Below are 23,856 nucleotides of genomic sequence, written 5' to 3'. Positions count from 1 at the left end.
ATTTGAAGATGATACGCTGCTGGCTTTGGAGATAGAGAAAGGGGCCGTGAGTCAAGGAATGCATGGAATACTTTTTATTTGGGATGCAATATATCTTGGAATTAGATATGAAATGGTCTAGGTGATATAATGATAGGAATCCATTTAGAGGGACCCACTTTCTAATCAGTTCTTGGAACATGGGTGCAGAGGATCGGCCTTAGGGTGAACATCCCTGGAATAGTGTTTCCTGAAGTGAGTTCCGTGACACAGTTGAACAAGACACGGAAGGGTAAGAATTCCAGATGAATTCAGCGTGTGAAAAGCAGCAAGGTGTTTAAAGGCTAGAATCTGTGATCAGAGAGACAGGACTTTATATCCCCAATCTGTAATTTATTGGTCATGTGACTGTGACAATTAACTGCTCTAAACTTCAGTCTCTTCTGTAAAATGAAGATGCTGAGGCCCCTATCGCCTATTGTGTCACCCAATGAAATGAAATAATGCTTTGACCCCAGAGATAACACACAGATGTTAGCTGTTACTCTTCTGGCCCTATTCACCACCTACCTTCTTGGAGAATCAAAACATGGAATAGCACGGAGAGCCTCTGAGAAGCCCTGTTGAAAACACAGTTGTACAGAAGCTGTTCGTCTCAGGTACTGTCCCGAGGACCCGGGGGCAGGCCTCTCCTTAGGCTTGATGATGAGATGCAGCTGGTAATGAGGGCAGGTAGGGTCTGTTTCTGCATGGATGGCACGTCTCTACCACTCAGGGACCAGGGCGGCAGTCCTCATTCACAATTTTCAGGAAGCAAAATTGAGCCCCAGAGCTTGCCTTCCAACAGTAAGAGTCACCTGGCTTCTGTCTCGCCTGCTGCGATTTGGACACTCAGGAATAAGCTGAGAAGAAAGGAACGGTTGCTCAAGAAGTAAATGTGCGCCCCTTTAAATATCACAATTGAAAAAAAGAAATGGGGATGGTCTTTTAGAGTGAACTAAAGCTTTCTGTGCTTCATAAAACCCAACATACAGCCCCTGGGAGGTAGTAATTCCTGACTCCCTCAGGTCCTTCTGGGAGGAGAAGCGTGAGGAGGCATCTGGCTGTTTTCCATTAGGCCCATCCATTTAAATCTACTTTTCTTTTCCCAGGGGGTCATTGACTCCTGAAGGTCCAGAGCTCCCTTTCCACCGTCTTCGTCCTGTGAGTCTTCAGTCTGTCTCCAAATTTAGAGCAGGAACCTGTGCTGGTGAGGGCAGGTGGCAGTGTTGGCCCGAGAGGGCTAGGATTTCGCCATTAATGTGTTAACTACATCTGATGAGCCTTTGCCCCAAGGCCTGCAGAAGGCAGTCCATTTCTTTGCTCACTGACCTATGTGGGGCCACTCCCCTAGATCCAGAGAGACAAAGGGCCTGTTGTGATCTAGTCTGTGTCCGCCACCCACTTCGATCGAAGCCTGCTTTTGTGTAACTGACCTCTCAGCCACGGAGGCCCGGGTTCCTGGAGTCACTAATGAAACTCCTCACTCTGCTCCATTCCTGGAGATCCCCTCCCATTCCCCAGCGGAGAAGTCAGAGGTTCCCCTGGGTTTCCTGTGACCTGTTAGCTGTCTTGGGGGTTGTATTCCTTAGAAATGGTGTTTGATTTTCTACGCACTTTCCTCTGGCCCAACTGCACCCAAAATAAATGCCGAAGGGTTTTGACATGCGAAATTTAGCTGTTCAAACATGCACGCCCTGCCGACATTCAAATCCCCACACGTACCGCACCGATGTTTATAGTCGTTGACAGGCCCGAAGAAACACGACTTACTTATCGTTTCCAGGGGTGGTAGAGAATAATGACTGTTTCACCAAGCCTAATTCCCGTCTTTCATTTCTTTTAGATCACGTTACATTTCATGTCGACAAATATTCAGCCCAGACCCTGGTTTACATAAAAATGATGTTGACAGTGCAGGGAAAATGAACGGTGTTTTGAGGGAAGTGGAATTAGAATCAGTTACATAAATAGAATAAAGATTGTAACATCTTGACTTAGGACAACCCAGACCAAGGCAGGGAAGAGCCCTGGATTGGGACGGTGGTATCTGGGTCCTAATTCCAACTCCACCAACTAGCCGGGATTTGGGGAAACGTTAAATTTCCTCATCTGAACTAGATCGATGATCTCCAAATTCACCGAGATGTAAGAATCACCTGGAGTGTCTATTCACAAAATAGATTCTTAGCTCTCAGCCCAGCCCCACTGAACTAGACTCTCAAGGGAAGGGATCTTCCAAAGACACACACACACACACACGCACACACACACACACACACAGTACCCTATGGGACTCTTCTAAAGAAATGAGTTGGGGAAACACTAGATTAGGTAACAACTAGGATCTTCCAGTTCTAAGAGACTATGATAAAGCCAGCATGCCATCATTCACAATGAATAGGAAAAATCTGAGGGTAAAATTTGTTAATTCATACTTAGTATTTTATAAATATTCTTTATTTGTCTTTTGAAATGTTACTGATGTTAATGCTGTGTTTTGTGCTTTATGGATCTAAGTATTCTTCAGATTTCTCTTTTCTCTTTTGATTATTGGCAGTCAAATCTTGCCTGGCTAGCTCATGGTGTTTTATTAAAGGTAAATGAGGTCAGGAGGTGAAAGCCGGTTGTTATTATTATTGTTGTTGTTAGTAGCATAACTACCATAGGCTAGATTGCGCTTTTATGAATTTGATAGATCTGCTAGTATCTTTGGTAAAAGCCCAGACAAATTAATAAAACACACTTATTTCTTAATTAATTAATTAAAAAATCTAAGTGCCTATTATGTACCGAGAAAGCATTATGTTATGTTCTTACTAAAATCTTTAGAGTGCCTTTCCTTTCTCCTTTATTTTTAACCTGGAAATCTCCCATTTAGATATACTTTTAAATGAATAAAATGTTTTCTTGATCTCATCAATGTAACAACGAAATTTGAAATTAACAATATGTGTTGGGGACATTTATTTAGTTTATAGAGAATACATGATGCACATTTCAAAGAGCAGACTCCACAGCAGTCTGTGGCCCACAGATGAGCTCTTGGTTTAGGGTGCCTTTTCCTGTTGTCTACCCTTTCTCCATGACACATTGCTATAGGAGAGGTGAGCTATGCCAACGTTCTAGTCCACGGGTTCAAATCTGAATCGTGAGAATAAGCAATGATGAATCACACTTGTGTAGTGCTCCACAATTAATGAAATATTTCGACATCATAATTTTACTTCTTTCCCCAATAACCCTCTGATATAGGCAGTGAGGTCCCGTGAGAAGTCCAGAGAAGCTGATGGAGCCAGGACTGGAAACCAGGCCTGCTGGCTCTCGATCCAATGCATTTCTTCTATGATTTCTTTGATTCTACAGCTGGAGAGGCAATGTAGCCTGGGCTCCCCTACGCCTCTGTGTGGAGAGCCTTGGGTTGTGGAAAAGATACAGGAAGGGTGATTTGAGCTAATTCTCTTAGACACTTTGCCGGCACTATTTCAAGTAAATGTTTTCTGAGTAAAATGTCATTAATTCATCATCTTGTTTAATCTTTGGAACAAGAAGTACATATATTGTGTCACGTAAATGTATTATAGTCTAATGTGAAAACAGAATGGAGTAAGCCCGGCAGGGAAGGAAGGATACGTTAGCATCATCTCCAATCCCCACTCATCCCAGTGGCTGCATAGTTACCTAAAGGCCTAGGGTGGCAGGAGCCTCCCCACCCTCAGGAAGAGACGAAGGAGACTGGCCTGACTGCAGGAGAGGAAATGGTCCCCCGGCAGCATCTTCAGCATCAAAGGCAAGCTTTCCTTGGAGTCAGCCAGTAATTTAGGCTGAGGTTTCCAGAGGTCCCAGGTTCTCAAGCAGGTGTTATGTCCCTGGGAGTCAGAGTGGGTAGGTGGCCATCACCTGAAATATTACAGGGCCCCAGGTATAGGGTTAGGGAACATGGCAAAGCCCTGCAGGGATCAAGAGATCCAGTGAGGTGCACCACCCAGATTTAGCAAATAAAGACATAGGGCACCCAGTTAAATTTGAATTCCAGGTAAATAGTGAATGAGTATTTAGTGTATGTCCCCCCCAGTGTATATGCAATTCAAATTTAATTGAGCATCCTGGGTTTTATGTGGCGATGCCAACAGAGACAAATATTCCAGCGCTTTCAGGGGATAGCATTTCAGTTTTTCCTGCTGCCACTTAACACCTCTAGTTTTCACCACCTTCTTCCATGTCATTACTCTGAAGGCTTTGTTCACATGTAAGACTGGGGTGGGGGAGGCATTGAGGTAGAAAATGATAATATCTATAATACTATTTCCAATTTATATAATTACAATTTACATTCATATAGACCTTTTGCACAGCAGAATACAGTAGATTGTTCCTTTTTTTAAAACATAAAATGTCATTTTATATATAAGAGAAGAAAGTGCTTTTCTCTTCAAATAGTTCTTTTTTCATAATTTGGCAATGTTCATTGTTTATAATCAATTTTAGGAGAAGATAACTTACAAAATTAATTGTGAACATATATATATATAAATGCTTTATATAATATTCCTTTTTTAGGTATTTGAAAGTAATTTACTTTCAATTTTGTTCGTCCTCTTCCTCTTTTTTTGTAATTTCTTTATTGATTAAGGTATTACATATATGGCTTATCCCCCCATAGCCCCCCACCCCCCTATAATATTCTTATTTAAAATATAGAACCTGGAATAAAAAATTAATAACACTTGTGTTAGTTGTCATGGGGAAGTATTATGTCTACATCTGATAAAATATTATCGAAAATGCATAGTTTGGTTTCTTTCTTCCCACTCAGGTCCTGCACCCTTCTTAATTTTCTCTCATGGAAATAGTATCTTTAGGATTGACCTGGAAGGAACCAATCATGAGAAATTGGTGACAGATGCTGGTGTGTCAGTGATCATGGACTTTCATTACAATAAAGAAAGAATCTATTGGATAGATCCAGAAAGACAACTTTTGCAAAGAGTTTTTCTGAATGGGACAAGGCAAGAGGTAAAGTACCAATTCCTAAGGTATTGAGGGACTTTTGTGTAGGCTGACAAATATGATATAGTTAGTTAGTAACGTATAGATAAATGAAAATCACATTATAGTTCATATGTGTGCCTGACATTTGTAGGTATTTATTTAATCTGCATCTGGGGCGTATTATTGAACAAGCCCATACAATTCAGAAGCTCCCCAAAGTAGAAAGTGAGGATGTCAATGTATTTTGAAAATATGCCAGTTTATTAAGTCAGGTCACCATTTTATGGTAAAAACGTATTATTTATATGACTCTTTTTTACTCCCGCGGTTTTCAACTGGGGGCAATTTTGCCCCTTAGGGGATATTTGTCAATGTCTGGAAACATTTCTGGTTGTCACAATTGGATTGGGGAGGAGGGAGGATGTGCTACTGGCATGTAGTGGGCAGAGGCCAGGGATGCTGCTGAACATCCTACAACAACACGAAGGACAGTCCCCACAGCTAATATTATCCAGCCCCAAACATCGATCGTGTTGAGGTTGAGAAACCCTGTTTCATCGTCTAAAATCTTTGTTGAGGGTTTTGGCACCTGATATCTAGGAAGAAAAATTTTTTTCTTTGTATTCTCAAGGTGTTTGCACTCTGGAAAAAAAAATAAAGCAGATAGATATAAAGCATTTTGCTTCAAGTACTTACAAAAGATCTTTAATCTTTTTTTTAACTGGTAGAACCCTTACATGAGTCCCAGGAGGAATGTCCTCTCTCTTCCTGGGAGATAGATTACAGAGAGCGCGTGACTAGAGAAACCTTAAGCATTTATTCCCAGCACAAAGTGCCCACTGTTTTGTGTGTGGGGGGGGGTGTTTTTCTTAAACCAAACCTTCTCTCTCCAATTATTCTTAAAAGCTTCAATTAGTTGCTAATCTGTTTTATCACATCTTTAATACTTGCTAATCTCACTTTTAACAAGGATGGCTACTCATTCTCCAGCCATCTGTAGAATTGTTGCAAAATCTTAAATCTAAGAATCTGGAGAATTTCCTGTCACAGAATAGGAAATAAGTTAATCAGCTGTGAATTTATGTCAAGTCATTAGGAAAGGATTGGCTTGATGCCTAAAATCCACTATTATATTCCCTCCTTTGGGTTAAAACATTGTTTATAAAGGACACCTGTTAAAATGTAAACAATTTACCTGGTTGAGCTATAGATTCATCTATTAGCAATTGGTTCAATGGTTGGATCAGATTACTCTGTTTGAGATATAGGAATAGAACAGGCTCATGAGAATGTTAGATCCCTGCCCAAATGTGTTCAGTGAGGTCAGGTCAGAAGCTGGAAATCAGCAATGATGGGAATATTTACACCATGGAAATCTGCAACCTTCTCCCCACTTCCACCCTCCACCCCCAAGAAGACCTGTTTACCCACACACACTGGAATGAGGAGATAATTGAGGTTTTTGTTGGGCTTTTTTTAAATGACAGAGCAGGGAACACTGCCCAGGAGACATAAAGAAAGAGAAGCCTTGCTCTTCAGGTCATGGGGTCAGAGTGCAAGGGCACTGGGGATTGTTGAAAGGGAGGGGCCTGATGGAGGAGGAGGGGCCAGAAGAAAAGTGGGGCCCTAATGAAAAATTCATCTATTTTAGAGCTCTGTGCACAGACTCCAAGGGAATCCTGCCAGAGTTTGGTAAAGCTTGGACTTGAATTCAAGTGAGAATCTGAAAAGTTCCATTAGCACGTGGAACTGAGTAAACTGTCTTTAAGGTAGCATCGAAATTCCACTGTTACTACAGTTACAGATACCATGCCCAGAAGTAAGCATATGGTGGGTTGACTGCTGCATCAAAACAATGGCATTGTAGCTGTGGTTATTTTATCATTAAAGTATTTGGGGAATGCACAAAAATGACAAGTACTTAAAAGAACAGGCTCTTCTACATAAAAGAAAAACAATTTTGTTGAGAATGGAGGATTATTAATAACAATTTTGAAATTTGATTTTTACAGAGAGTATGCAATATAGAGAAAAATGTTTCAGGAATGGCAATAAATTGGATAAAAGAAGAACTTATTTGGTCAAATCAACAGGAAGGAACCATTACAGTCACAGATATGAAAGGAAACAATTCCCGTGTCCTCTTAAGAACCTTAAAATATCCTGCAAATGTAGCAGTCGATCCAGTAGAAAGGTAAATTCTGCTGTTTTCAGACGCTGAGATATATTTCAAAATCTGATGAAAATTCATAGGATCACAGCATTTTGACTCAAAGGGACCTTCTCATTGAGACCAAGGCCCTCTTTTATGATACAGAATCACCCTTTCCAATAGGCCGCTTGCTGGATTTGAACCACAGCGACTCCCTCTACAAACAGCACTCCTGACGACCATGGCTTCCTGCCATAGAAGCATAATTCTCCTCCAACCTGAAATCCCATGGAAAGTTCAAGGACTCATGTTGAATTACATTTTCATTCAAAATAGTCAAGCTTGTCCTGTGCAGACACCTGGGGACCGTGCACACACTGGGAGAGTTGACCATTTAAGTAACTTTACACTCAGTTATGTGTCTAATTCATGTGTTCGCCCCCAGGTTCATATTTTGGTCTTCAGAGGTGGCTGGCAGCCTTCACAGAGCAGATATCAAAGGTGTAGAAGTGAAGATTCTGCTTGAGACGTCAGGGAAAATAACAGCTATGTCACTGGATGTGCTTGATAAACGGCTCTTTTGGATTCAGTACAACAGAGAAGGAAGCAATTCTCGCATTTATTCCTGTGATTATGATGGAGGTTCTGTCCATTCCAGCAAACACCTTGCACAGTAAGTTTTGTTTCTGGTGTGAAATAAAACAATTGCCATTTGAAATTCGTTGATAAATTAATTTTACTTTTGCCAGTTAAGCCAATACTATGGTGGTTTAGTGCAGATTTTGGAGTCTTGAACTCAAGTTTCAGATTTACAATTTATTAGACAAGTCACTTTGGGCAGGTATGTGACTTCTCTTGTCCTCATTTTCCTTTAATATGGGGATAATAATAGTACTTATTTCTTGGGGATATTGTGAAAGTTAAGAAACACAAATAAAAATAAATAACAGAGTATCCTAATATATAAAAACCCAGGGTCCATAACGTCCAAAATGACCAAAGGCTTGACCAACTGGAAGTCAGTCCTGCAGTAAGTGCTGGGTTGCCATGGCTGCCGAGGGGGCTGCGGATCCGGACCGGAGGGAGGCCTAGAGAGAGAAGCAGGGTCTGATCTGTAGCCTCTGCAGCAGCTGTTGATCAACCCTTGCCTTTCTCTTTCTCTCTGGGCTTGGCCAGCAGCCGCACCTCTCTTTCTCTCTGGGCCTCCAAGGGGGCTGCTGATCAGCCCTGCCTCTCTGATCACCCCCAAAGATAGGTCCGGAGATGCTGACTGGCATAGAAACTGATCAATCAGAACCAAATCTGGGTGAACTGTGAGGAGCCAATGGCTGCCTAGGAGGCGGGGCTTTTGATGCTGACTGGCATAGAAACCAGCCAATCAGAACCAAATTGGCCAGCAGGGGAGGGCAGTTGGGGGCAAGATCAGGCCAGCAGGGGAGGGCAGTTGGGGGCAAGACCAGGCCAGCAGGGGAGGGTAATTGGGGGTGAGATCAGGCCTGCAGGGGAGGGCAGTTAGGGGCGATCAGGCAGGCAGAGGCAGTTATGGGTGATCAGGCCTGCTGGGGAGGGCAGTTGGGGGTGAGATCAGGCCTGCAGGGGAGAGCAGTTGGGGGCAAGATCAGGACAGCAGGGGAGGGAAGTTGGGGGCAAGATCAGACCAGCAGGGGAGGGCAGTTGGGGGTGAGATCAGGCCTGCAGGGGAGGGCAGTTAGGGGCGATCAGGCAGGCAGAGGCAGTTATGGGTGATCAGGCCTGCCGGGGAGGGCAGTTGGGGGTGAGATCAGGCCTGCAGGGGATGGCAGTTGGGGGCAAGATCAGGACAGCAGGGGAGGGCCGTTGGGGGCAAGATCAGGACAGCAGGGGAGGGCAATTGGGGGCAAGATCAGGACAGCAGGGGAGGGCAGTTGGGGGCAACCAGGCCTGCAAGGGAGGGCAATTAGGGGTGATCAGGCAGGCATAGGCAGTTAGGGGTGATCAGGCCTGCAGGGGAGGGCAGTTAGGGCCAATGAGGCAGGCAGAGGCAGTTAGGGGCAATTAGGCCAGAAGAGGAGGGCCATTGGGGGCAAGATCAGGCTGGCAGGGGAGATCAGTTGGGGGCGAGATCAGGCAGGCAGGGGAAAGCAGTTAGGGGCGATCAGGTTGGCAGGAGAGGGCAGTTAGGGGCGATCAGGCAGGCAGTCAGAGGGGTTAGGGGTGATCAGGCGGGCAGGCAGGTGAGTGGTTAGGAGCCAGCGGTCCCAGATTGAGAGAGGGATGTCTGACTGCCAATCCCTGTGGGATCGGGCCTAAACCGGCAATTGAACATTCTCCAAGGGGTTCCCGGTTGGAGAGGGTGCAGGCTGGGCTGAGGGAACCCCCCCCCCTCTGTGCATGAATTTCATGCACCGGGCCACTAGCTTGGCATATAAGTTTTCACATGTTGGTTATAGTTATTCTTTTTGGAATTTTTATGTCATGCAGTTATAAAGTTATACACGTTTGATTTGTTATCTTGCCAGTAACTGACTTCCCAGCTTTTGGAAAGAGGCAGAAATTAGTCATGTGTGAAATGGACAAAACCAGAAGTCCAATCCTACCCTGTTCTTATTTTCTTCCCTATTTTTATATCTATCACACTTACATGCTGATTTTCAAAAGAATGAGACCATGAATCTGGAGCTAGAAATTATACCCCATTAATTCAGATTATGACTACATATATAAAATTTTAAGCTCAATATCTGTTTCTAAACCTAACAGAAAAATAATCGAAAATGTAGGTGATTGAAATTCAGACAATAAATTGAAATGAAGTGAAACTTTAATAAGCCCAGGAACAAATGTTTTTTCTGTTGTGTTTTAGGCACAATTTGTTTGCAATGTCCCTTTTTGGAGACCGTATCTTCTACTCAACATGGAGAAAGAAGACGATTTGGATAGCTAACAAACACACTGGGAGGGATATGGTTCGGATTAACCTCAACTCATCATTTGCACCACCTGGTGGAATTAAAGTAGTACACCCACTTGTACAGCCCAAGGCAGAGCGTGATACTTGGATGTCTGGTGAGTCATCTCTGATCTTGAACAAGGTCTGGTACTTAGTTACTCCCTATCCAGACACTAAGGGTTTATCCTTGATTTCTCCCACTGCCTCACCCCAATTTCCCATCTACCTCCAAGACCTTCCCACCACTTCTCTCCTCTACTGCCATCATCATGGTCCAGACAACCAGCACTTCTGGCCCACAGTCGTAGCCACTCAGCTAATCTTTCTATTTTTCTCTCTTGCCTTTAAATAGTTAATCTGACCCATTTGCTTAAAATCCTTCAAAAGTTTCCCTTTTCATTTAGATTGAAAGGTAACCATTTAACAGGCCTATCAATATTTGACCACCCTGATCTAGCACGTTCTTTCCTCCTCCCCTGGTTGGAATCCAACACAGGTCTTTCCAGAGTTTCTCAGAATGCCCGGCTCCTTCATGCCTTTACACATTTGCAGTCACTCTTCTCTCTGCCTAGAATTCTCTTCAGTTAAATGTCATGTCCTCAGATAGGCCTTCTCCGGGCATCCAATCAAAGTGGGCTCCTCACCTCTTATTTTTTTTTTTTTTTTTTTTTAAATTTCTTTATTGATTAACGTGTCACATATTTGTCCTCATCCCCCCATTCCCATCCCACCCCTCTCCCCACGCATGCCCCAATCCCCTGTTGAAGTTGGATAGGCTTATATGCATGCATACAGGTCCTTTGGTTGAACTCTCCCCCTCCCCCCACCCTCCCCCTCCCCTCCCCTATCCTCCCTCTGAGGCCCGATAGTCCGATCGATGCCTCCTTGCTTCTGGTTCTGTTCTTGTTCCTCAGTCTATGTTGTTCATCATTTCCCCTAGATGAGCGAGATCATATGTCACTAGATATATACTAATAAGAACTGAATGTGAGACGAGCAATAATAGTTATGCTGACAGGCAAATGAATCAATCTGTAGCGAGCTTCCCCCTGGACCAACAGTTCTTTTGAGACCCAATTTCAATGTCCAGTAGTTCCTTATGTGTACATGTCAGCACTGACCCCTCAGCTCTGGATGGTGGACAAATGGTGGTAATGGAGGTCCGACTCCCTCTGGTTTGGTCTCGGCCGAACCCAGGGGCACGGCGTCACCCGGACTAAGGGGCACGTGGCCTCACCCATACCCAAGAGGCGCGTGGTCTCACCCGGGCCTGGGACCCAGCCTCACCCGGATGGATCCAGGGGCGCACGGCCTCACCCGGACCCAGGATCTGGCTTCACCCGTACCCAGGGACGCTTGGCCTCTCCCAGACCCAGGGGCACGTGGCCTCACCCGGGCCTAGGTGCACGCGGCCTCACCCGGATCCAGGGACACATGGTCTCACCCGGACCCAGGGACACTTGGCCTCTCCCAGACCCAGGGCCACTTGGGCTCACCCGGGCCTAGGTGCACGCGGCCTCACCCGGATCCAGGGACACATGGTCTCACCCGGACCCAGGGACGCTTGGCCTCTCCCAGACCCAGGGCCACTTGGGCTCACCCGGGCCTAGGTGCACGAGGCCACACCCGGATCCAGGGACGCATGGTCTCACCCGGACCCAGGGACGCTTGGCCTCTCCCAGACCCAGGGCCCCTTGGGCTCACCCGGGCCTAGGTGCACGAGGCCTCACCCGGATCCTGGGACACATGGTCTCACCCGGACCCAGGGACGCTTGGCCTCTCCCAGACCCAGGGCCACTTGGGCTCACCCGGGCCTAGGTGCACGCGGCCTCACCCGGATCCAGGGACACATGGTCTCACCCGGACCCAGGGACGCTTGGCCTCTCCCAGACCCAGGGCCACTTGGGCTCACCCGGGCCTAGGTGCACGAGGCCTCATCTGGATCCAGGGACACATGGTCGCACCCGGACCCAGGGACGCTTGGCCTCTCCCAGACCCAGGGCCACTTGGGCTCACCCGGGCCTAGGTGCACGCGGCCTCACCCGGATCCAGGGACACATGATCTCACCCGGACCCAGGGACGCTTGGCCTCTCCCAGACCCAGGGCCACTTGGGCTCACCCGGGCCTAGGTGCACGAGGCCTCACCCGGATCCAGGGACGCATGGTCTCACCCGGACCCAGGGACGCTTGGCCTCTCCCAGACCCAGGGCCACTTGGGCTCACCCGGGCCTAGGTGCACGAGGCCTCACCCGGATCCAGGGACACATGGTCGCACCCGGACCCAGGGACGCTTGGCCTCTCCCAGACGCAGGGCCACTTGGGCTCACCCGGGCCTAGGTGCACGAGGCCTCATCCGGATCCAGGGACACATGGTCGCACCCGGACCCAGGGACGCTTGGCCTCTCCCAGACCCAGGGCCACTTGGGCTCACCCGGGCCTAGGTGCACGCGGCCTCACCCGGATCCAGGGACACATGGTCTCACCCGGACCCAGGGACGCTTGGCCTCTCCCAGACCCAGGGCCACTTGGGCTCACCCGGGCCTAGGTGCACGCGGCCTCACCCGGATCCAGGGACACATGGTCTCACCCGGACCCAGGGACGCTTGGCCTCTCCCAGACCCAGGGCCACTTGGGCTCACCCGGGCCTAGGTGCACGAGGCCTCACCCGGATCCAGGGACGCATGGTCGCACCCGGACCCAGGGACGCTTGGCGTCTCCCAGACCCAGGGCCCCTTGGGCTCACCCGGGCCTAGGTGCACGAGGCCTCACCCGGATCCTGGGACACATGGTCTCACCCGGACCCAGGGACGCTTGGCCTCTCCCAGACCCAGGGCCACTTGGGCTCACCCGGGCCTAGGTGCACGAGGCCTCATCCGGATCCAGGGACGCATGGTCTCACCCGGACCCAGGGACGCTTGGCCTCTCCCAGACCCAGGGGCACGTGGCCTCACCCGGGCCTAGGTGCACGAGGCCTCACCCGGATCCAGGGACACATGGTGTCACCCGGACCCAGGGATGCTTGGCCTCTTCCAGACCCAGGGCCACTTGGGCTCACCCGGGCCTAGGTGCACGAGGCCTCACCCAGATCCAGGGACACATGGTCTCACCCGGACCCAGGGACGCTTGGCCTCTCCCAGACCCAGGGGCACGTGGCCTCACCCGGGCCTAGTGCACGAGGCCTCATCCGGCTCCAGGGACACATGGTCGCACCCGGACCCAGGGACGCTTGGCCTCTCCCAGACCCAGGGCCACTTGGGCTCACCCGGGTCTAGGTGCACGAGGCCTCACCCGGATCCAGGGACACATGGTCTCACCCGGACCCAGGGACGCTTGGCCTCTCAGACCCCGGGGCACGTGACCTCACCCATGCCTAGGTGCACAAGGTCTCACCCGGATCCAGGGACACACGGTCTCACCCGGACCCAGGGACGCCTGGCCTCCCCCAGACCCAGGGGCACGCGGCCCCACCCGGGCCTAGGTGCACGAGGCCCCACCCGGATCCAGGGACACATGGTCTCGCCTGGACCTAGGGGTGCGTGGCCTCTCTCAGACCCAGGGGCACGTGGCCTCACCTGGACCTAGGTGCACGAAGCCACCCGGACCCAGGGGCGCGTTACCTCTCTCAGACCCCTGGTCGCGTGGTCTCACCTGGATCCAGGGGCTCACAGCCTCACCCGTACTCGGGACCCAGCCTTACCCGGATCCAGGGGCCCTCGGCCTCACCCGGACCCAGGGTTCAGATTCACCCGGACCCAGGGGCACATGGCCTCACCCGAACCCGGAATCCAGCTTCACCTGGACCCAGGGGCGTGTGGCCTCACCCAAACCCAGGGGCGTGAGGCCTCACCTAGACCCAGAGGCATGTGACCACATCTGAGCCCAGAGGCTCGCAGGCTCGCCTGGACTCGGGTCTCAGCGGGGTTTCGTCTTCTTGATCCCAATTCCTGTTGGTCAATTCCCTCTCAGCAATTCCTTCGGTCATTTTCTCAGAGCTCCTGGGCGGCTGCCGCAGAACTCGTTGGGCGGCGGGCTCGGCAAGGCTCCGGTGTGCCCGGTGCCCGGCGGTGGGCTGGTCCGGTGTCGCTGCGTCGGCCCTTGGGTCTGCAACGGTGGCCAGTCGCTGAGCGTGCGCATCTGGCCACTTCAGGGCATTGAGATTCTTGAAGGACTCGGAGGTCAGCAAGCACGGAGTATCCCACCCCATGTCTCCCAGGGGCTCGTCTGTCCGTGCTCGGCAGCGAGTGGAGCCGTCCCCTCAGCCGGAGACCGCCGGGGGAACTGCGCCGAGCACGTTCCTGGCCACCATTGTGTCGCCTGAGCCATAGTTCTTGAAGTGTGGACTTTGGGTCACCGGCATCAGCATCATCCTGCGTACCCCTCTCTTTTATTCTAGTTGTAGAGCATCTGCTCAGCCAGCCCCCCCGGTCTTTCTGGCTGGTGTCTGCTCTGCTCTCCCGTCGTAGTCTCAATATTGTTGTGGTAGGCAACGATCAGGCTGCCGCCCTGTCTCCATCTTGGTCCTCCTTTGTACAGTTAAGTCTTGATTGTTGTTGGTGTCACTGGGAGGAATTGTCGTCCAGGCCAATTGGCCGTGAGGACCCTCTTTGTCCATATAGGAAGAGTTGCTGTGCAGGAGACATGTTTGTGGGCCGGGTCTTGATGCAGCAATGCCTTGGCGCTCACTGAGTCTGCCTCTAGAATGCCTCCCTTATGCAAGTGATTGAAATCTGGTGTCATCTCCCACCAACCACTAGATGCCCTCGTTTCTGGGTCTCCAATGCAGTGTGGGTCAGCCACTACCTGAGGCACTCAGCAGGAAAAAGCTTCTGCTCAGCTTGGCTGGGGCGGAGCTACAGGGTGGAGCCTACAACCTTGGCTTCCTGTCAGCCCCGCCCTATGAGGCTCCTGTGTCTGTGTCCCTCTGTATTCCTTGCAAACACCTCTGAGAGAAACGCGCCCTGGAATTTCGCCCACTGCCAAACAGTCCAGTCCCTCCCCTAATGAATCTGGACTCCCATATTCTCGCCTGGAACTGGGTTTCAGTGCAGTTGGGACTGGGTCTCAGCGCAGTCTGGCGTCCCTGTCTCCTTCCCAGCAGGGCCACCCAGTGGCGCAGGCAAAAGTCCGTCCTCTGTGCACCTTCCAGTGCGCGCGTCTGGAGCCGCCGCTTCTCTGTGCCTCCGCCACCACAGCCCAAATTCATTCCCCCAGCGTGCGCCTGGCTTCCCAGGGTTTCGCCCGGAACTGGGGTTCAGTGCAGTCGGAACTGGGGTTCAGCACGGTCCTGAGCTTATGTCTCCTTCCCGCTAGGGCAGTTCAGTGGCGCAGGCAACAGTCCGTCCTTTGCGCCCCTTCCCGTGCGCTCCTCTGGAGCTCTGCCTTCCCCCGCTCCTCTGTGCCTGCGCCCCACAGCCCAGATTCATTCCCCCAGCCTGCGCCTGGCTTCCCAGGGTTTCGCCCGGAACTGGCGCTCAGTGCAGTCGGAGCCGGCACTTAGCGCACTCCGGAGCCTTTATCTCCTTCCTGCCAGTGAACGCCGGCCAGGCCGTCAGCCGCCCCCTCCTCTCCGGCTCCATCTTCCCCGCAGGCGCGCGCGCTCGTGTCTCCGCCAGTTTCTCCATACCTCAGGCTTTTACGGCTCCCCCGATTGTCCCCGTGGCCCTCTCCTTCCCCCCAGCTGTGGGCGTTTCAGTCCGCCAGCTCTCCTGTGGTTCTGGACGATGTCCGTTCTGACCTCTAGTTGTGCCTTTGAAATTGTTGTGCCCGGCTGCAGGTTAGGTGTTTCACCTATGCCGCCATCTTGGTTTCTCACCTCTTATTTTTTTTCTCAGTAAGCACTTTATTGAACTCATTGCAAGGTGTAATTACATATTACTTTTCTTTCTTTTTTATTTTCCTCCCACTTTATTATAAATATGCAGGCAGAGATCATTTTATATATTTATTTGTTTGTTTAAACAACCCTATATTCAGTGGTTATTTATTTATTTATTTATATCTTTATTTAATTATAAAGAATTGTAGATGTTAATAAAATGAATAGATTGACTGAATCTAGTAACAGCCACAAATTTCTATTTTTAAATGAAGTCTTCTCCCTTTGAATTCTTTAGCATGTACTTTTTTCTTAAGGTAAGCTCCTCAATATAGCTTAAATGCAACAAAAATGATGTTACACTAACATTTGCTTTATGTAAATGTCTTATTTTAAGAAGGTTTTCAAAGATATTTAATTTCATCCTCAAGTAGCCTTGTGCGGTTTTGAAGCAGAGGTGGAATTGCTTGTTTTCTCTTCTTCCTGTTGGATGCCACTGGGTTTGGGTAACCGTGTGGGAAATGGTGGGGACCATGAGTCCCTGACACAATTAGTGGATAAAAGTGTTCATACCCGCCGGGGACGCAGCTCCCGAGGGGCGCTCTGGAGAACTGAACAGGGGGACAGGCACGAGATTCCTGAAGGAAGGCTATAATCTAGGGGAAACGGACATGATTATTTCTCATGCCCTCAAGAACGTAACCAATAGTGTGAATGCTTTTATCTGATTTTTTTTTAAAAAAACATAGCTAGAAACTTTAACTTTTGTAATGACTATGCTTTCAATGCAAGTAATGAGAAATTGCCAAGAATAAAATAAGTTCCAAGTGATGAAGCACTTATTCAAATAAGATATTTTTTTAAAACCTGATTGACTTGAATTTACAAAACAAGAATCGTGGGAAACAATTCAACTCTGGGTGGCAGCACAACACGGAATAGCAAACGGCCTAGTGGCGGCTTTGTGAAATAGATGGTGACCATATGCCAGATGCGTTCCAGGGGAAATTTTGACTCAAGCTGTCTTCCAGTTCATTGCCTAAGTGGTGATGACTCATAACAAAATGAGAACCAACCACTACTCTGACTGAATAAGTAGCACTGCGTTTCATTCATAATGGTTAGAGATGTGCCTATCTCATCCTCATCACCGTCTCTCACATTTATATGTTGCCTCATAGTTTCCAAAGCATTTTCATGGGCATTATCTTATTGATTTGTCACAGCAACATTGTGAGACAGAAAGGCCAGCAATTATTGTACTCATTTCATAACTGAGAAATCTAAAGCCTAGAGAAATAGAGTGACTTTTCCCAGGATTGCACAGCTTGTTAGTGATGGAGCTGGGACCACTTCCTGGTGGTAGGTCTGTGAGGTTGGTGTTTTTTTCTCCCATCAACAAACACGTGAGCTCTTCAGAGTCCTTCACTATTACTCAGCTTCCTTGATAAGGAGTTTAAATAGGATAGTTGAAAGCATGAATTTTAAAAGAAAACCTATAATGATTCATTACATAATGGCTTTAAACAACGTGGCAAATAATAGAATTTGGCTGGGAAGCCACTGTCAGCTGCAGAGTTACAGGCAAACCTGGAATCTAGAAGGCAATGGGCAGTGGCGATACTGGCTCCAGTTATTGACCAAAGGATGTAACCCACGTGTGCTCCATGTGCTGAGGACTTCAGATTTCAAGAGCACCGTGACGCTGGCCATTATGAAATAGGTTGAAATTGTTTTCGTGTCTTGTAGAGCAGGAATGCTTCTCCTGGGATTTAGAGTCTGTGAATCTCTTGATTGTACGTGTTAGATGAAATATGCAATTGTCCCCTAGGGATATGGTAGACAACTTTCATCAGATTCTCCAAGTGCCCGATATCCTTCACGTTTACAAACACTTCCCTGGAGGATGGCTAGTTCCTGCTGGATAATAGCCTTACAACTGCAGCTCCTCTGCCGAGGGGGGCGTGGTAGTACTTGGGTTGCAAGGCACTTTGTAGTGAGACTACTTCAACAAGGAGGTAACTGGTAAAAAAATGCCTAAACCACCACTTAGCAACACCTTCTACAAAACACTAGCTCTGTGGGACTTAATGAAGGTATTTGGAGAAAAAACATTTCAGGGTCAAATAATTTAGACAGACTGGGTTAAAGAAATTAAACAGGTTGGTTTTTCCTCAAGTGGTTTCTCGGAACCACTCACATGGTTAGGCGCATTGTTCATCTCTAAGGTGATACAAACTGGCGTTTTTCTACTTTATTTCCTGGGCACCAGCCCACTTGACTACCAACATATTTCTGGCTCAGACCTCTTTCTTAAGATCTAAACCTTTTTATTTTTTAAAAGACTGAGGCATGGTGAAAGTCAAGCTGCAAAGGTCCACGGCAGAGCTCAGCTGCAGAGAAAAGTGATTAAGAACGCTGGGGATTTATTCAGAATGTACAGAGGAGAGCAGCCCGGTGAGGACTGCTGTCTGACTGGGACCAGGGTGCGGCTCCCAAAGCCAAAGTCCGGGTGTCTCCGGGAAGCCTCATTTGTGCGTTTAAACAAGGCCCGGGCTTGTGAATGTGCATCGCTTGTTAGCAAAGAGCTCCACGCAGCCGGCTGCTGAGCCAAGTGTCCATGGTCCAGCCACAGTTTCACTGTCCGGCTGGTTTCCTAAGGATTCTGACCAGTTTCCTGAGCGTGGTCACTCAGGTCCCTCCTCGGGGCCATGCCTGCTTGCCCACTGCCCCCTCCGAGCTCAGGTCCTGCAGTGGACATGTCGTTTGTACACATTCAGGCTCAGCGAACATCGAGGCCCCGATGCATGGCTGCCTTCTGAGCATTTCTACTTGAATTTCTTGCAAGTGCTTCAGGCGCAAAGGACATAACTGACCTACTGGCTTACATGTCCCTTCTCCCCAGCTCCTCTCCAACTCACTTTGATATTATCTACCATTTTATAGATGTTGCCTTATTTATTTTGGGAAAGCTTGTAATTCAACATATTATTTATCGATGGTTTTTTGGTGGTTAAATGTTTCAGTTTGCGTGGATGGCGAAGCCAAATCTCATTTCTTTCTAAAAAAAATTTTCTCCCCATTTCAGGAACTCAGAAAATCTCTGCCTCTGCCTCTTTCTCTCTTACACACACACACACACACACACACACACACACACACACTCACACACATACATACACACACACACACACTTCTCCCCTGGTTGTTGGAAAACAGACACAGAATTGAACCACACTTTTGTTGTCAGAATTAAATTGATTAGGCAACAGTGCTCTCCTGGCTGCCTCGACGGACACCCATACTAGTTGGTGTATAAATCTCAGAGACAGTGTGAAAACTTTTTTGTATACAATCTGAATACAGTATTTTAAACTCAACTTCTGGGCATGTTGCAGCTAGTTTGACTGCTCACAGACATAATTTGTTTTAAAATATATATTTTATTGATTTTCCACAGAGAGGAAGGGAGAGGGACAGAGAGTTCGAAACATCGACGAGAGAGAAACATCAATCAGCTGCCTCCTGCAAGCCCCCAACTGGGGATGTGCCTGCAACCAAGGCACATGCCCTTGACTGGAATCAAACCTGGGACCCTTCAGTCCACAGGCCGACGCTCTATCCACTGAGCCAAACCGGTCAGGACAGACATAATTTTTTTTAAAAGGTGCTAATACTTTTGCTTTCTTCTGTATTCCTTTAAATGTAGATTCCAGTTTTAAGCTCTTGAGAGAGTTTCAAAAACAAATCCTTTGGAAAATGAAGGGTATCTATCATCAACACAATGCAAATTACTTCACATTCATTTCATGCACAAAATATTACTGAATTTCCTTAATTCTGAGAGTTCAGGAAGGAGAATTTCCTCCACCTGCAAGTGCGCCTGCCTAGGGAAGAGACTAGTGTAGCTAAAACTGCCCCGGTGAGACACTGATCCATCTTGATTACGTTATTGCTGGAGTGTCTACTGTAAACCCTGGGTTATTTGGAAACCTTTAGAAAAGAATCATCCTAGATATGTGAGTATTTTTCCACATTTTAAAAATAATTTTATTGTGGTAAAATACATATAACATAAGATTTACCATCTTAGCCATTTTAAGTGTATAGTTCAGTGGCATCAAGTACACTCACATTGTTATACAACCATCACTACCATCCATCCCCATAACTTTTCATCTTGTAAAACTGAAACTCTATATCCATTAAACTATAACATCTCCCAGCCCCTGGCAACCACTGTTCTACTTTCTGTCTCTATGATTTTGACTACTCTAACTGCCTCATATAGTGGAATTAGGCAGTATTTATCTTTTGTAACTGGCTTATTTCATTTAGCCTAATGTCCTCAAGGTTCAACTACGTTAGAGCATATGTCAGAAGTTTCTTCCTCTTCGAGGCTGAATGATATCCCATTTTATGCATGTTCCACGGCTCACTTACTCATTTACCTGTTGATGAGCACTTGGGTTGCTTCCATGTTGAGCCATTGTGAATAGCGTTCCCGTGAGCACGGGCATGCAGCGGCTGGTTCTTGTTCTGCGTGTGATGTTCCAGATGCATCAGCAGTCCAGGTGTTGCCAGCCTGGTCCACCCATTTAAGACCCTGCTCCTTTGATCCAGTGAATTTTTGGATCATTCGACAATTCTGTTTTTAATTTTAAAACAAATTTCTATGCTGTTTCCCACAGTGGTGGTGCCATTGTACATCCCCACCAACAGTGCACGGGATTCCAGTTTCTTCTGTTTTGATATAGTTCTAAACGATCAATCCAAACATCCAAAGCTCTCTTATTTTTCATAGACATCTTAGCAAAATATGGATTGCTATATCCTTCTAACATAGTAATTGACATTGTTTTCATGAAGAGGGTCACATTTACAAAGAGATGCCACTGGGGCAAGCATAGCACTGGTTTGAGGTAAAGCCGGATTTTTTAATACAGGTTTGCCCTGACACCAAATGGCTGCCGCTTGAAACACAGTGGCCGGAATGGCTCTTCCTCATTTTCCTGTCTTCCTTCTTGCTGTCGGCTCTCACTGCTCGCAGGTCTTCACATGCCTGGCTGTGCCCTCACTTTATCTTCTCACCTGGGGCTTTTTCTTACGGTTTGTTTATAGAGGAAACCAGATCATTTGTTTTGTAGAATTGTTCACATTCTGGATTTGGCAGATTATACCTCCATGGTGTCATTTAACATGATTCTGTATTTCTTCGAACAGATAGTTTAGGTTTAGGAGCCTGTTCAGATTCAGGTTTTTTGCAAGAATACCTAACAGGTGGTACTGCAGGCAGTGCTGTATGCCTCCTGCCGACCACCGCAGGGGGCACGCAGGGGCTGGTTCATGTTGTTTTGTGATGTTTAAGATTCATCAGCCGTTCTGGTGTCGCCAGCCTGGTCCATCCATTATCACGTTTCCCATCAGCCTTTTGTGCAATCAGGCTTTGGAAGCTATTGTTTATCTTTGCCTAGAGCCATTTTTTGGTTAGTGGTTCAAAGTGAGGACATTCAAGTGTATCATCGTTTATGCGTTTATTAGGTGAAGAAAATTTTCACATCAGCAGTATGATTTCTCTGAGGAGGATCTTTTATAGGAAAGGAAAATTAAATGCTTGATTATTTCCCTAATGTATCTGTTTTCAGAATAAGGATTAGTATAGCCTCCAAAAGTGATCTTTTTACTAAAGCATCTTTATAAACTCATGGATTGAAAAAATATTTGACATGTTTTTATTTATTGCAGTTATTATCATTTGGGCACTCACACTGTACCATCTTTCTCTCGGAGGAGCCCTGATTTGAGGCTTCTAATCTTCATGGGAGAGATGACCAATAGTGTCATCTCGAACCTGCTCTCTCCCAGTAACTGCCCGGGGAGGTCTGAGAGCTGGGCTGAGGCTATGTCTGGGCTCAGCGAGAAAGACCGCTGGAATCAGGTGGCCACTTCTGCTGTCAGGGAATGTAGTGATTGTTGGGTTGTAGCAATGGGAGTGAAGGATGCACACCTTGTATTTTTATTTCCATGCTATGGGCTGGTCAAACTTGTCAGAAATGGGTTTAAAATATAAATGACTGAGTGAGTCTGAGGGGCTCTTCTGAGAGTAAAAGCATGTATTTTTAACTGCTTGGAGTCTTGATTTGTTTACTTTCTGATTTTTAGAGGAGTTTAGATGATGAAAGATGCCAAGTAGATGAATTCTGACTGAGTGATTTAAAAAAAAAAACAACTATAATTAAGATTTCCAAGAGCACAAAATGATTATTCTTGTGTTTTATTCCTTGTTATTTTCTATGAACAAGAATAAACTTCTATATTATACAGTTTGGCAAGTTTTTTGAGGAAGTTGAGGAAGTCATTTATTCAGGAACTCACTAATAAGAAAGATAATAAATAAAACAAAAATATAACTCTGGGTTTTATAGAAAAATAAATTGTTTATATGTAAATTTTATAGTTACATGTAACTTATTGTATATAATATATAACGTAATGTTACATATTTTATAAAAATATATACTGACATACCTCAGAGATATTTCATGTTCAGTTTCAGACCACTGCAATAAGGCAAATATCACATTAAAGAGAGTCATACAAATTTTTTATTTTCCCAGTGTATATAAATGCCATCCTGTGCTCTCTTAAGTATGCAATGACATTATATGTAAAAAAAACAATTAAAAATACTTTATTGCTAACACATGCTAACCATCATTTGAGCTTTTAGCAGGTTATAATCTTTCTGCTGGTAGGGAGTCTTGCCTCGATGATGATGGTTGTTGACTGATCAGGGTGGTGGCTGCTTGGCAATTTCTTAAAATAAATACAATGAAGTTTGCCACATTGATCAACTCTTTCACAAATGATTTCTCTGTAGCATGTGATGCTATTTGATAGCATTGCACTCACAGGAGAGCTTCTTTCAATATTGGAGAAGGTCCTCTCAAACCCTGCTTCTGCTTCATCACCTAAGTTTATGTAATTTTCTAAATCTTTGGTTGTCATTTCAAAAATCTTCACAACATCTTCACCAGGAGTGGATTCTGTCTCAAAAAAAGCACGTTCTTTGCTCATCTATAAGAAGCAACTCCTCTTCTATACAAGTTTTATCCCAAGATCGCAGCAATTCAGTCACATCTTCAGGATCACTCTAGTTCTAGTTCTCATGCTATTTCTACCACATCTGTATTTCTTTCTTTCACCGAAGGCTTGAATCTCTCAAAGTCATTCATTAGGGTTGGAATCAACTTCTTCCAAACTCCTGTTTAGTGTTGATATTTTGATATCTTCCCACGAATGCTCTTAATGACATCTAGAATGTGAATCATTTCCAGAAGGTTTTCAATTTACTTTGCCCAAATGGATCAGAGGAATCACTATCTATGGCAGCACTAGTCTTATGAAATTCTTAAACAGTAAGACTTGAAAGTCAAAATTATTCCTTGATCTAAGAGTAATGGCTATTGTGTTAACAAGCATAAAAACAACATCAATTTCATACACCTTCACCAGAGCTTTTGGTTGACCAGGTACATTGTCAATAAGCATTAATATTTTGAAAAAAATTCTTTTTTTTTGGAATGGAAGGTCTCAACAGTGGACTTAAAATATTCAGTAAACCATGTTGTAAACAGATGTGCTGTCATCCACATCTTTGTTGTTCCATTTTTTTAGCACAAGCAGAGTAGATTTAACATAATTCTTAAGGGCCCTAGGATTTTCAGAATGGTAAATGAATATTAGCTTCAACTTAAAGTCACCAGCTGCATTAACCCCTAACAAGAGAGTCAGCCTGTCCTTTGAAGTTCTGAAACCAGGCATTGACTTCTCTCTAGCTGTGAAAGTCCTAGATTGCATCTTCTTTTAATCTAAATCTGTTTGATCTACAATGAAAATCCGTTGATTAGTGTAGCCACCTTCATGAATTATCTTAGCTTGATTTTCTG

At 46.5% G+C, this 23,856-nt stretch overlaps 1 protein-coding gene across 4 annotated transcripts in view; it reads left to right on the top strand.

Annotated features, from left to right (window-relative positions):
* EGF (epidermal growth factor) overlaps positions 1–23,856 on the top strand; it is a 103,872-nt gene that overhangs the window by 23,358 nt on the left and 56,658 nt on the right. For all 4 annotated transcript variants that reach the window (XM_054726653.1, XM_054726642.1, XM_054726648.1 and 1 more), the window contains exons 2-5: positions 4,835–5,034; positions 7,023–7,204; positions 7,608–7,835; positions 10,005–10,207. In XM_054726653.1, coding sequence (XP_054582628.1) covers positions 4,835–5,034; positions 7,023–7,204; positions 7,608–7,835; positions 10,005–10,207 — 813 coding nt within the window. The remainder of the gene's footprint in view (positions 1–4,834; positions 5,035–7,022; positions 7,205–7,607; positions 7,836–10,004; positions 10,208–23,856) is intronic.

This window comes from Eptesicus fuscus, chromosome 2 (assembly GCF_027574615.1).
Source record: "Eptesicus fuscus isolate TK198812 chromosome 2, DD_ASM_mEF_20220401, whole genome shotgun sequence".
NCBI classification, from domain to species: Eukaryota; Metazoa; Chordata; class Mammalia; order Chiroptera; family Vespertilionidae; genus Eptesicus; species Eptesicus fuscus.
Note: the sequence above shows the minus strand (reverse complement) of the source record. Positions and strands in the feature narration are given on the sequence as shown.